We start from the raw sequence: 15668 nt of genomic DNA, 5'->3' as shown, positions 1-15668 counted from the left end.
TTACGAACTACTAACATTATTTTGGTAACAGTTATAAATAGTTTGGGTTGAAAATATCTTTGAGTCGAAGGTCACGTAACAAATGGATAAATTTTTGAGTTTTAATTATATAACGCAAAACCTGGAAAGGTGTGCATGTGTAACTACGTAACCTAGCAATAGAAAACGTATATATTGTAACTGTGTAACGCAGAAACAGAAAACACGAGTGCACTGTAATTGTGTAACGCAACTGTTAGAACTATACACATATTTTAAGAGGTTTAAATGACTGAAATATTAACAATCACGAGTGGGGGTGAATATTGTTTGTTTTGGAATTTCGCACAAAGCTACTCGAGGGCTATCTGTGCTAGCCGTCCCAAATTTAGCAGTGTAAGACTAGAGGGAAAGCAGCTAGTCATCACCACCCACCGCCAACTCTTGGGCTACTCTTTTACCAACGAATAGTGGGATTGACCGTCACATTATAACGCCCCCACGGCTGGGAGGGCGAGCATGTTTAACGCGAAGCGGGCGCGAACCCGCGACGCTCGAATTACGAGTCGCACGCCTTACGCGCTTGGCCATGCCAGGCCCCAGGGTGAATATTACTACATAAGGATTGTTTGTTTGTTTGTTTTGGAATTTCGCAGAAAGCTACTCGAGGGCTATCTGTGCTAGCCGTCCCTAATTTAGCAGTGTAAGACTAGAGGGAAGGCAGCTAGTCATCACCACCCACCGCCAACTCTTGGGCTACTCTTTTACCAACGAATAGTGGGATTGACCGAAACATTATACACCCCCACGGCTGGGAGGGCGAGCATGTTTAACGCAAAGCGGGCGCGAACCCGAACTCCCTCGGATTACGAGTCCCACGCCTTACGCGCTTGGCCATGCCAGGCCCCAGGGTGAATATTACTACATAAGAAATGTTGCACGTTTTTATACAGTACGTTTTGAGTAAAAAAAAAATGAACAACAACACATCATTTTGTTGAGAGATGTACATACTGTTTGTTTGAAAATATCAACACTTAGTTACTAATTATGTATAATGTCAGGTTTTGCCGTTTTATTGCCTATAAAAGAAATGATCTGGAATCTTATACCACTGGAAACAAATGTTTCTAAGAATAATACATTATTTTCTACTGATATGATGTTTTAAATATACTCTTCAAAAAAGAAACGCAAAAGGGATATTTTTTTTTTATTTTAAAGAGAAATATATGTAATAGCGTCACAAGCTCAGAGTATGTGATGTTATATGTGTTAAGGCATGACTGATTGTCAGACCAAAATAACAATAAAAGTTGTGCACTTTGAAAACGGAGGAAAACATCGGATCTTTCGCCAATACGCATTCGTGTCCAATAAATTTGTTTGAAAGATCTGCATGTTCTGCAAGTGGAACTTGTGCAAAATCCCTAGTAAGTGACGGGTTCTCGGTTTCCATAGTTCAGTGTTAAGCCACCGACACGCAATACAGTTACGCCAAGACTGACTGAAGCACAACGCAACAACGCCATTGGTCGCTTGAAAGCAGGCGAATCTCGATGAGATGTTGCCAGAGCTGTGAATGTCCACCCAAGCACCATCACAAGGCTGTGGAATCGTCACCAACAACATGGATCAACTTGTGACCGTCCACGATCTGGCAGACCTCGTGTGACCACCCCCGCACAAGATCGCTACATCCGGTTACGTCATCTTCGGGATAGGACCACCACTGCGACGTCTTCTGCCTCAACCATACCAGGGCTGCGTAGGATTTCCGATCAGACTGTACGCAACCGTCGACGAGATTCGTAGGCCCCGTGTGCAACCCGTCATGGTGAACGTCAACGACGTTTTTCAACATGACAACGCCCGATCTCACACAGCCCGACTTACCACTGTCTTCTTGAGACACCACAACATCAACGTTCTTCCCTGGCCCTCCAGATCACCAGATTTAAACCCCATCGAACATCTTTGGGACGAGTTGGACCGACGTCTGCGACGGCAACAACCTCAACCGTAGACTCTACCTCAGCTTGCAGCAGCTTTGCAGGCTGAGTGGACAGCCATTCCACAGGATGTGATTCGTCATCTCATCGCTTCCATGAGCAGGAGATGCCAAGCAGTTATTGATGCTCACGGGGGGCATACTCATTATTGACGTTGAGTGACGTTAAACTTCAACTAGTGAGCGTGGACTTCGCCTTTGCAGACTTTGAATGTTCAGCAGTAAATTTGCAAAGTTTCACACATGTCATACAGAACTACCCGGAATAAACTTGTTAACAATTTGTCTCAAATTTTGCCTTTTACGTTTCTTTTTTGAAGAGTATAATAAGGTGTATTTTTCAACCGCGCCAGGTGATTAGAACACTAGATTGCTAATCTGAGGGTGGAGGGTTCGAATCCCCGTCACATCAAACATGCTCGCCCTTTTAGCCGTGGGGGCGTTATGATATGACGGTCAATCCCATTATTCGTTGGTAAAAGAGTAGCCCAAGAGTTGGCGATGGGCGGTGATGACTAGCTGCCTTCCCTCTAGTCATATACTGCTAAATTAAAGACGGCTAGCGCAGATAGCCCTCGTATAGCTTGCAAGAAGTTCAACAAATAAACCAATATATATTAGTTTTCCTTTTCAATTCATTGATATACAGTGATTCAGAATACAATTCTTGTCTAGTGCATAATATCCGACCATTCTAAGTCTTCAAAACATTTGATTCGTTTGAAGTAGTTAAATCCGCTTAAACTTGATATTCTATATTAATCTTATTATTATAAAAACTTCGCCTCAGTAACATCGGTGACTTTTGTTTCATAGGCAGTTCCTATAAGTATGGCCTGGCATGGCCAAGCGCGTAAGGCGTGCGACTCGTAATCCGAGGGTCGCGGGTTCGCGCCCGCTTCGCGCTAAACATGCTCGCCCTCCCAGCCGTGGGGGTGTATAATGTTTCGGTCAATCCCACTATTCGTTGGTAAAAGAGTAGCCCAAGAGTTGGCGGTGGGTGGTGATGACTAGCTGCCTTCCTTCTAGTCTTACACTGCTAAATTAGGGACGGCTAGCACAGATAGCCCTCGAGTAGCTTTGTGCGAAATTCAAAAACAAACAGATCCTATAAGTATAATACAAAAAGGAAAAAAAATTATCCAAGTTCTGAAGAGAATTATTATTTCAGTTAAAACTAAAAATGAAATGTAGTTTTCCTTTAATTTCGCTGAAACGATGACCTTTATTTATGGTTAGCTGTTCACTAACCACGGGTTATTCTCGTACACTAAGACTCTGCTCAGAACATTAACAAGAAACGAGTATTGTCATCATTTGAACGACACACGCACTTACAGACAATGGCTCAATGTAATCCAAGCAATCCAAGACGAGAGGGAAAATGTAACAATTCCAAGAACATCAAATTACTCACTGTTTTTCCCTATGATCTGTTCCAAATACCCATAAAAATAAATATAAATGCCAAGAGACTATAGATTTGAACATGATAAAACATGAAAAGACATATCCGAGAAAGCTGCACAGAATTAACTCTTTCGAAAAGTTGACAGTTAGATTGTTGACATCTGTCAAAGTTTGTTTTGTTCTGAATCTTGCGCAAAGATACTCAAGGGCTATATACGCTAATCGTCCGTAATTTAGCAATAAATATCGACTGTCACATTATAACGCCTAAAAGGGCGAGCATGTTTGACTTGACGAGGTATTCGAACCCAAGACTCTTCGAGCGCCCTAACCACATGGCCATGCTAATCCCATATATAATGGAAACAGATTTATTTGAATTCCACATTATCGAGTTGTTTTGTTGTGTTTTTTCTCATACCATTCATCACCGATTGGATCGCATTTTGAATTACTCTGTTTTCGGCAGTTGCAACACTCAGCTTAAAGAACTGACTGGAAAACATGTTGTTAATAATTTATTTCTATGTAAAACACATAACTGTTGTTAATAATTTATTTCTATGTAAAACACATAACTGTTGTTAATAATTTATTTCTATCTAAAACACATAACTGTTGTTAATAATTTATTTCTATGTAAAACACATAATGTTGTTAATAATTTATTTCTATGTAAAACACATAATGTTGTTAATAATTTATTTCTATGTAAAACACATAACTGTTGTTAATAATTTATTTCTATGTAAAACACATAACTGTTGTTAATAATTTATTTCTATGTAAAACACATAACTGTTGTTAATAATTTATTTCTATGTAAAACACATAACTGTTGTTAATAATTTATTTCTATGTAAAACACATAACTGTTGTTAATAATTTATTTCTATGTAAAACACATAACTGTTGTTAATAATTTATTTCTATGTAAAACACATAACTGTTGTTAATAATTTATTTCTATCTAAAACACATAACTGTTGAATTAACTGTAATATTGATAATGTTTTTGTTCACAGTTGTCTTTGGTGCGTAAGTAGTTTAGTGAAATATAATGTTAGGGTTAAAAATTATTTTAATACCTGAGCAAAGTGAATAGTTTGGTATCACGTGATTGCTGTTTCGTAAAATCCTGTTGATGGATGAGACATTGGGAAGGGTCGTAACGTCACAGATTCCTTCAGTTCTGAGGAGATCTCGAACTTCCCAGGAAAACCTGGAAGGGTTATCTTGCTTACAGCGTAGAATCCGCCGGAAAACATGAGGTGTGATTACTTGCTTCAAAAACAACAGAAACTATTGTATTGTCGCCGGATAACAAAAACAACAGACTTTTTACTTTATGCCTTAAAAAACTTCTGTTGTAAATAAGGTTTAAACTCCAACAATGTAACTAAACCTGGAGAATACATGGTCTTACTCTTGAACTTAGTTTAAGTCGTGAAGTAACGTTTCTATATAATTGTAATGGAATGTCTCCGTATTTGAAACGTATATATGAATTATGGCAAAAACAATACTAAAAAAGTACAACAATAATAATAACAATGCAGAGTCAAAGTGAGAGGGGTCTAACTGAGGCTGAAGCTATCACAAAATGTGTCTTAGCCTCTTCTGTAGCCTCAACAACCAAAAAACATTGCTTTCTTTTAATTTTGGCTACTTTCTTAAATATTACAGTATGTGCGCCCCCAAATAGTGTAAGTAGGGTACAGTTCTCTCAATTTTTTGTCGAACCACATTAACCCCCTCACTAAAAAGAGATTAGTGCCGCCCTTGTGTGGGCACATGAGAGAAACGGTTGTTAAATAATAATTAGGGAATAATTTTGGTTTGTTTTAAATTTCGTGCAAAGCTACACGAGGGCTATCTGTGCTAGCCGTCCCTAATTTAGCAGTGTAAGACTAGAGGGAAGGCAGCTAGTCACCACCATCCGCCGCCATCTCTTGGGCTACTCTTTTACCAACGAATAATGGGATTGACCATTACATTATAACGCCCTCACGGCTGAAAGCGGAGCACGTTTGGTGTGACGGGTATTTGAACTTGCGACCCTCAGATAACGAGTCGATCGTTCTAACCACCTGGCCATGTGGGGCTTCGCGGAATACCAAATCTAGGGTTCATAAAGCCGGTTAGCATACAACAGATATAGCAGTGGTTATATTATTAAATGCAGTTAAAACGTACACGGATGTTTTCACAGGGAACAATCTGCGTTTTTGTTTCAATATTGATCAGAAACAATTTCATGTTTTAAACTATATTTCTGTTCCATTTCATTACCGGACACGGAACTAAACACTGGGACTGATAGCGATGATCGGGCTGGATTGTGGTTCCAGGATTCATGGTTCGTGATCCGTTGCTAAAAACACACGTTTCACATTTTGGGACTGCTGGTTTGCTACAAGAGGGAGAGCAGATTCCATTGTTCGATCAGACACGAGCCCAAGAGTTGACGGTGGGTGCTGTTAAATAGTTGCCTTTTTTCCAGTTTATGTGTTCAAAATTAGGGATGGCTGTTCACAGCTATCCCTTCTGTACATTTTCGCGAAATTCTAAAGGTAAACTTAACAAAGGTAACAAAAAATTTCGTATCGTACGTTTCAGTTATTCATCACCAACAGATATGAGTAAGTTGTATATTCGAAATATAATAATAATAAGATTACTGTTGTGAAGCGCCCTACTGGCTCAGTGTTACCTCTGAAGACTCATATTGCTAAAAGCCAGAATTCTTTACAAGTTGTGGACAGATAACTAACTCTTTGGGTAGCCTTGCGCTTAACAAAAACCAATGAACCAACCCAAAGTAAAGTTTTATTAAATCGTTTAGTTACATTAGCCTTACTACGTTTACCGTTCACTTACCGTAGTGTTGAGTCACCCTAGGTTCACTACTTGTATTGTTCAGTTACCCTAGTTTCACTATTGTATCGTTGAGTTACCATAGTTTTACTCCTTGTATTGTTGAGTTACCTTAATTTACTACTTGTATTTTTGAGTTTCCTTAGTTTTACAACTTGTATTGTTGAGTTACCTTAGTTTTACACTTGTGTTGTTGAGTTATCCTAGTTTTACTTCTTGTATTGTTGAGTTACCTTAATTGTACTACTTGCATTGTTGTGATATTCTAGTTTTACTACTTGTATTTCTGAGTTTCCTTAGTTTTACTTCTTGTATTATTGAATTACCCTAGTTTCACTATTGTATCGTTGGATTATCGTAGTTTTACTACTTGTATTGTTGGGTTACCTTAGTCTTACTACTTGTATTGTTGAGTTATGCGAGTTTTATTACTTGTATTGCCGAGCTAATTTAGTTTTACTATTTGTATTATTGAGTTAACTTAGTTTTACTTCTTGTATCGTTGAATTACCCTAGTTTCACTATTGTATCGTTGGGATGTCCTAGTTTTACTACTTGTATCGTTGTTTATCCTAGTTTTACTACTTGTATTGTTGAGTTACCAGTTGTACTACTTATATTGTTGAGTTACCTCAGTTTTACTACTTCTATTGTTGAGACACCTTAGTCTTACTACTTGTTTTTTTGAGTTACCTTAGTTTTACCACTTGTATTGTTGAGTTATCTTAGTTTTATCTCTTGTATCGTTGAATTACCCTAGTTTCACTATTGTATCGTTGGGTTATCCTAGTTTTACTACTTGTATTGTGAAGTTACCTTAATTTTACTACTTGTATTGTTGAGTTACCTTAGTTTCACAACCTCTAATGTATCACTTACCTTAGGTTTATTACTTCCAATGGCTCCTGGTTTGATGGACCCTGTTTCATAAAATCTCGTAAGAATTTTAGAGACACAACCGTGAGGTACAAGTAGTTGCCGAGAGATATCGCAAGACCTCACACCCATTAATGCCAGCTCCACAATTCGTCGACGAACACAGTTCGGAAAAGGCCGACCATTGACAAAAACTCCTCCAAGTTGATTTATACCAGTTTGCCCTTTAAAAAAAAACACACATTAATACTGAAGACCGTAAGGGAAAAAAACTGATCTGTTGTACTGTTTAGTTTATTATCTCAACTTCTTTTTTTCATTTCATTTGGAATTCCTAATTGAAATTTAGAAAGTCTGGATTTAAATATTAGTTTCGAAATAATGTTTTGATTTCTCAATTTCATTCTGGATTTCCTTTTGTTTTTCTGATTTCACCGCGGTGATAAATCACAAGTCTATAAAATTTTATTCTCTGGCGGTTTGATCCTGATGTAACAAACTATTCATCTGAGCGAATATACATGAGTTTCTGAATCTTTGTCGTTTAACTACAAGTCATCTTAACCATCATAACATCGTCTGTAATAAGTATATTGAAAATAGTGTGGGATAAATCTAACGTCTAATATACTTTAAATGACAATACATCAGATGATACCATGAATTTTGACACAAAGTAAGCGTTAGTTTGAACGAAAATAGTGGCTAGGCATGATCTGGTGGTTAGGACTCTAAATTTCTAATCCGAAGGTCGTGAGTTGGATTTCCCCTTTACACTAAACATGCTCGTTCTTTCAGCCGTAGGAGTATTATAATGTGACAATCAATCTCACTATTCGTTGGTAAAAGAGTAGCCCAGGAGTTGGCAGTGAGTGGTGATGACCAGTTGCCTTCCCTCTAGTCTTACACTTCTAAATTAGGGACGACTAGCGAATATAGCCCTCCTGTAGCTTTGCACGAAATGAAAAAACAAACAAATAAGTACAAAAATAATCACAATCTGATAAACACCAAAATAAAGTGATACACTTGTGTATTACGTGTCGTAATAACGTTATTCCGTTGTGGTATAAACCATATCGAAGGAAACAGTACAAGTAGTATCATCCAATAACCAATGCTGATTACAAATAAAACTTCCTTGAACCGGATATGAAAACTGTTTAAGTAAATAGACCTTTGTAACAGGATGGCACTTATTCTGGGAGTCAAGTGGGGGTATTTATTTTAACTCTTAAACAGTGGGAATGTTGTAGGTAACAGCATTAATTGATGCTGGCTGCTGTTTAAGGGTTAAGTAAACTGGCTATCACATGTGTTTCATGAGTAACGGCTAAGCCTATCCCAGCCTCTCACACATTCCAGTTCATAATAGGCCTATTTACTGTTCTTAGGTGTTGACTGTTCCGCCATTTTGCTTCCTGAGATATATTAATGATCTCTCTTGGTCATTTTTAACACACTAATGATTCCGTACGAAATAAATGGTAGAAGAATCACCATCTTGTTACGCTGTATGAAGAGAAACGTCACGTGACTTTTCAATGGTTTGAATCAGAATAAAGACGAAAAAACAAAATTATGTTATCAAAAATATTTAAAAAATCACGTAACAAATTCCAACTTAAATGACAAACTGAGGTCAATTTAGAAACGAAACAAGATACAGAATCAATGTTCTATACGGGCTTCCGTAAACCAAGAGCCAACAAGTGACTGAACTCGGAAAACACTTGGTTTTCACATTGTAAAGTACACATGTATGTATTTGGTGACTCAAACGAAAAATAATTATGATGCATTAAAAATATTATGTACGTTTTTTTTATATGAATTCTTATTTTCTTATAAAATTGACTTGTTTTATCCTTATTTATGTTTGTGTTTAACGTTATTATTTGGATAGTAATTGAATTTTCAATTTAAAAGGTATCTCATATGAACGTGAGCTAATTAGCTAGGTCAGATACGCCTTGGTTTGTTTCCTTGTTTCTAGTAAAGCTACTTAGGTTACATGCTGACTTCCCTAATTAAGAACTGTTGACTACAGGGAAAGCAACTGGCCAGTAGCACCCACCGCCAACTCTTGGGTTATTATTTACCAGCTAACATTGGGATTGACAATAATATTATATTGCTCCCACAGCTGCAAGGAGCGCTGGGTTTTGATCCCTTGACCAGTCGAGAGCCATAATCACCATGCCAAACCAAACCGAAAACCTTAGAATTCACGTACAGCCATTTTTAAGCTATTGGGCTATTGATTATATATAAGGCAGCTCATCACAAGGTCTTTGGTCTGCTCTTCAAATTGAATAACGGAATTGTCTGTGCTCGATAAAAGAAGCTGTGGATTGATTGGTGGTACTGTTAACATCTCCTTTGTTTGTCACATTCTCTTGGTTCGGACATCCTGATGTATAACAAAACGAAAACGTTTGGGCTTGATTTCGGGACTTATGGTGTCCCATAATCTTTACTTGGTTGAATATATTTTCGTTCCAAGAGTCGGAGCGTCACAAAAGTGGCCATTTAGCAGGCTTCACAGATAACCATTGTTTATATTTTGTTAGTTTAATAATTTTGAAGTACACTACTCTTAACAGACAGGAAAGACTAAGCCTAACTAATATTTCAGTTTATATAGCATCTATTTGAGGGATAGCTGGATAGCGATGAATAACATCTGAAATGAATTCATTTCATTTGTTCACACAGAGAAATAATATCGGATAGAGCTAAGGAAATAATGAACTTCAAACCCTACATGAAAATCATAACAAAATTCAAGAACCACGTGACGTAAAGTGGCAAAGTTGGAATCGAACTCGTTCTGGAGACAAATTTTTAGATGTTTTTTTTTTTGCCAATTTATGAATCCCTTTTTGCTCCTTTTCCCAGCTATGACAATCCAGGACAACCACAGATATTAATAAACAGCTGAAAAGACGTGTATATTCAACTTAATTTAAAGCGGGAACATCGACAGGAATATAAGAACTTGGATATATATTAGTGGTGAGCATGATAGACTGTGAATCGGGAGGTCCAAGGTTCGAGCCTGGAATATGTCGCTAACGCTCCTCACGCTGTCAATCAGTTCAGTTATGTGGTCCGTGCTAACTGGCTACAACGCCGTTGATCTTTAGTTCTAAATTAAGGACTGTTATGCCTGACCTTTAGGGTTTCAGACCTGACCGTGTATTACTTTAGCCGGACGTTAACCTACTTGTGTGTCTACCTGTTCGTCCCCTAGTTCACAGGACAGCTGGTGACTCGTATAACAGGAGACAAGGATCGTGTGTGGCACATAATGAAAGTAAGATTCATAGAATTCGAGCCCATATAGCATTGAATTTGATAATACAAATTTTATATTATCATAAATATAACCCATCTATACGTAAATTACAGTTACGATACGATTTGTTTATTTCAATGATGGTTAAAATTTAAGTAAGCCAACAGTTTATTAATCAATTTGATGCAAAACTAGACTCTCTTCTTTATCGAGCGCCTTACATACGTATATATAATAAGAGCAAATAAGACAAGCGAGCAACAGCACAAAAAATTCACACTGTACTTCTATAAGGGTACATGATAGCATATTTCTGACATTTTTACACTACGTTGTTTGCCTTTGTACTCTTTACAGTAGATATTCGCATATATTTTAAACTGAAGTCGATATTCAATAAACCGATATATATATACATACGTGGGTATAGCCTGTAACAATCGCTTACACCTAAAAATGGGTCTTAATTAAAATTTTTAGTTAGGAGCTCGGATCGCAGAACAGGCTGAACTCATTTTGGTATCATTTTTATAAATTTCTTAATTTGAAAACCTGACATTTTAATTCAGAAGTGTGTTTATTGTATTGTACAGGGCGTACCAGAATTCTGGACCTATAGGAAAAATAAATACATTTCCGTATTTGTACGTATGGCACAGTATACCAAAATTTAACATGGATACGGCTGTTAAAAGCATGGAGTTTGAATAAGAAATAAATTAATAACGTGTGTGTGTGTGCTGAATCCACTGAGGGGAATCGAACCCCTAATTTTAGCTTTGTAAATCCGTAGACTTACCGCTATACCAGCGAGGGAGAAATTAATAATACATTGTAAACTTTTTCCCTATAGGTCGAGACTTCTGGGACACCCTATATAGTTAATATATATTAACCCTATATAATTAATATTTTGTTTGTTTATTTTGTAGTTGAGCGCAAAGCTGCACAATGAATCTATGCTAATTAGAGATATCGAAACCCAGTTTCTAGAATTATAAGCCTTCATACTTGTTGCTGAACCACTGAGGTTGATGCTTTAACCTTTATTAAGCCTACCGCGACATCTTTTCAGGCTATAAAATATCTTTGGTCTTTGTTAATACAAAAATACACATAATAACTGAACAAAATAATCTCTATAGCAAATTGTCCAAGTACAGTTTATATGTTACAGTTGTTTACATATACCTAGTTGTTTAAAAATAAATAAAAAACATAAAAACAGACCATTGGCAGAGTCTCACACGATTGCCTGTTTATATCCATGATCAAAGTACGTGAGAAAAAGAATAGTTTTTAAAATATTGATATTGTTATAAAAAAATTGTAATCATTAATGGGTGTATTGTACAAATATACGTCGATTTTTGAAAACAGAATTTTTCGCTTAAACGATTGGAGAAAGAGCAAACATTTAATAACAACTCAGGATAAATAATTACACAAAAAAGCAGTAAGCCTACTTTATTTAAAGCTCATTTCGAGATTTAGTATGGTGGACTTTTGTTTTGAATCTCGTGCAAAGCTGCACAAGAGCTGTTTGCGCTAGTCGTCCCTGATTTAGCCATGAAAGATTAAAGGGAAGACAGCTAATCATCACCTCCCACCAACAGCTCTTGGACTACTCTTCTACCAAAGAATAGTAAGATTGACCGTAATATTATAACGCTCCCATAGCTGAAATAGAAATCAGGTTTGATTGGACGAGGATTCAAACCCATGACCTACTTACTGCAAGTCGAGTGCCCCTTATAGTGGGAAGTTCTAAACAGTTTGGATATATGTATACTTTAGATTCTTATCAACTTTAATAAATCACTAATTTGTCAAAATATATTTATGGTATATTTTAAAACAAACTTGCTAAAAGTTTTAATTCTTATTTAAATTTTTATTCTTTAATACATTTAAAAAGCTGGGGGAGAGGCTAAAACCTCCCCAACTCCACATTTGGCTCGATCAACTTGTCGAACGTTTGATACCAAGTTAAACAAATCTGCTTACCTGAGTGCGACATGATGGCTTAAAACTGCAGAATGACAAAGACCCGTGGCCACCCTAGTTATAAATAAAACACAAATAATTTAATTTTCCTTTTTTTGTAGAGCTAATTATGTTTTTGCTTTGTGCTCGATAAAAATGATTAACGACACAACTGAGTTCAAAATATACTTAACTTGACTTTTTCTTCTTCTGGTGGTAAAGAAGATTGTTTTAGATTTTCACATTAAGCTACACATGGGCTAACTGCACATAGACATATCTAATTTGGGACTAATAAACTAAAGGAAAGGTGAATAGCAAACATTTCGCACTCCCCAACCTTTAGGCTACTGTTGTCTGATGATGTAGTGGTATTTATGTGTGTGTGTGCCACGACTTATGTTTGTTTGTTTTGTTTTTGAATATCGCGCAAAGCTACACGCGAGTTATGTGCGCTAGCTGTCCCTAATTTAGCAGTGGTCAAATATAGATGGCACCAGATGAATGTAAAAGTGTGTAGTGATGTAGATCATTAATCAAACTACAGCTTTCATTTCTGAGAATTGTGACGTATAACACCGAAACTTGTAAGTTGTTATAGGACTGGTCCGTAGTTTTATCAGCCCGGCATGGCCAGGTGATTAAGGTATTCGACTCGCAATCTGAGGGTAGCGGGTTCGAATATCCGTCACACAAACATGCTTGCTCTTTCAGCTGTAGGGGCGTTATAATTTGACAGCTAATCCTACTATTCATTTGTAAAAGAGTAGCCCAAGGGTTGGCGGTAGGTAGTAATATATAGTTGCCTTAACTCTAATCTTACACTGCTAAATTAGAAACGGCTAGAGCAGATAACCCTAATGTAGCTTTGCGCGAAATTCAAAAGCAAACAAACAAACCCTAGTTTTATTGTGTAATTGATTGATGTTGTTCATGACCCATCGATAAGTCTTAAAGAATACGTTTAGATATTTTACTCGAACAGCAAGTATCCGTCATATGGAATCTGGCCAATCACAGTAGAGTATTAGAAACTAGAAATTAGCCAATAACGGCTAGTTGTCACGTGCTGGTTTCAATAGCCCCAAGGTGTCGTTAACAAAATGTAAAGCCGTTTTCAAATCAGTAGTCCTGTTAGTTGTATAATTGGGCGAGTACACCATGTATATAGAATACAAACACGCAACCACTATCTGTTGATTCTGCTCCGCCTAGACTGAATCAGATGTCAGCAGCCGAAAGTCAACGTTGCACTAAATACAGACCGACCTACCAGTCAGAGTCCAGTGAAGCAGGCACATTCTGTTCATAGTAAGATTGTGTCTAGAACGTGCCCAGTGGATCAACGACATGCGGAACGACTTCTTTATAGAGAAGGATCGAACTTTACCTTGCAGCCAAGAAACAAGGGGCGACTTGGAACTAAACCCATCTCACTTTATTAAATATTTACCACATCCTTCAATCTTTCACGTCTGGTGTAATTAACTTAGAATTTATAGAAGAATGGGTGATGATGTTCGCCCTAACAATTCTGAAACTGTCAACACACTTCTTAAAGAAGAGGGGATCGGCTGAATGCAGAGGGGATGGGGAGACTGCATCTCTATCAAATTTCAATTCTTTCAAGCACGTACGAAATGGTCTCGAGAGACACGTCGCATCCAGTTAAGCGACTCAATAGAATAAAGATATCTTGAAAAACAGTTATTTCAGAGGAGAACTGAGACTGCCCTTGGTCTTCATAATATCTGTACTTCATGTTGAAGAGAAATGTTACTCATTTTAAAAATGTAAACCCGCCTCTATCATATGTTCATTGGCGAGCGTAGACTGAGCGGGTATTAACTTTCATTATTTACTAGTATAGACATTTTCCAGAGCATTCCAGGTAGATTCAGTGCTGAGTAGCTGATAGAGAAATTTCTCGAACTTTCTAGAATGTTGTAGAACTTACAAGAATTTTCTAGAATGTTTTAGAACTTACAAGAATTTTCAAGAACCTTTTAGAATTTTCTAGAACTTACCATAGTAGGGACACCACAGCGCACTATAACAGGAAGCACTAGCCACAACGGACCGAGTTCTCTGTGGGGAGGCACAATGTCAAGTGTGAGCCACTAGTGGACCTCCAGAAGGTGTTCTTTCTACGATTGCACATAAAACTGAGTCTTGTTTGTTTTAGAATTTCGCGCAAAGCTACACGAGAGCTATCTGCGCTAGCCGTCCCTAATTTAGCAATGTAAGACTAGAGGGAAGGCAGCTAGTCATCACCACCCACCGCCAACTCTTGGGCTACTCTTTTACCAACGAATAGTGGGATTGACCGTCACATTATAACGCCCCCACGGCTGGGAGGGCGAGGATGTTTGGCGCGACTCGGGCGCGAACCCGCGACCCTCAGATTACGAAGCGCATGCCTTAACGCGCTAGGCCATGCCAGGCCCAAACTGAGTCTTATGAAACAATTTGTCACAGCTCTTGATAAGGAGTCTGCAGCCTTCAAGTACCTTCGAGACTTCTTCTTTAAGCTGTCTGAGGCAAAGGTCAAAGCTGGTGTCTTCGTTGGATCACAAATAAAGAAGATCCTGGAGTGCACAGAAGTTTCCAGGAAGCTCAGTAGGAAGGGAAAAAAAAAAGCTTGGAGCAGCTTTATCGCAGTGGATCGGGGCTTTTTGGGCAATCACAAGGCCGAAAATCATGTGGAACTGGTTGAGGCTAAACTCACTACTTACAGATATATCTTTGTGCCCATCGTTGTGACTCAAGTTCTACGTAACATAAAGATGAAAGTTTTTGTTTTTTCTTTTTTGCTATTAAGCCCAATCTTGCACAATGGGCTACCTGCTACCAAAACCCAATTTTTGGCACTACAAGCACTCAGGCTTACTATTTATCCACCAGACGGCAGGTGAAACATGGAGAACCAATAGGGTACGCATTACTAATGAGAGTTTTTCAAATAAAATAGAACTGTTTATTTGTGAAGTAGTTTGAGATCGAGAGTATATGTTGTGTACATATGTCGAGTCGACGAAGCACACCAAGAAGTAGGTATGTTGTTTTCGGAATTGTTCGTCCCTGGATATCAAAGACATGAGTTAGATGTTACATTTCACTGTTCCAAATTTGAGGAAGTTTCACCGAACAACGGAATCGTTTTTTAAAAAAATATAATCTACATGTTTCCAGGGTCACATAGATCGACATAATATCCGACTTGGATTT

The 15668-nt window shown here is 37.7% G+C and overlaps 1 protein-coding gene across 1 annotated transcript; it reads right to left on the bottom strand.

Moving 5' to 3' along the window:
• Positions 1 to 3128: 3128 nt before the first annotated feature.
• Positions 3129 to 12539, bottom strand: LOC143245510 (paired box pox-neuro protein-like). Its single transcript, XM_076491874.1, has 4 exons — positions 12462 to 12539; positions 7157 to 7377; positions 4489 to 4684; positions 3129 to 3139 (listed from the first exon to the last, which is right to left on the bottom strand). Exons 1-4 carry the CDS (start codon positions 12472 to 12474, stop codon positions 3129 to 3131), a joined length of 441 nt encoding a protein of 146 aa, XP_076347989.1. The 5' UTR covers positions 12475 to 12539.
• Positions 12540 to 15668: the final 3129 nt, after the last annotated feature.

This window comes from Tachypleus tridentatus, chromosome 2 (assembly GCF_004210375.1).
Source record: "Tachypleus tridentatus isolate NWPU-2018 chromosome 2, ASM421037v1, whole genome shotgun sequence".
NCBI lineage: Eukaryota > Metazoa > Arthropoda > Merostomata > Xiphosura > Limulidae > Tachypleus > Tachypleus tridentatus.
Note: the sequence above shows the minus strand (reverse complement) of the source record. Positions and strands in the feature narration are given on the sequence as shown.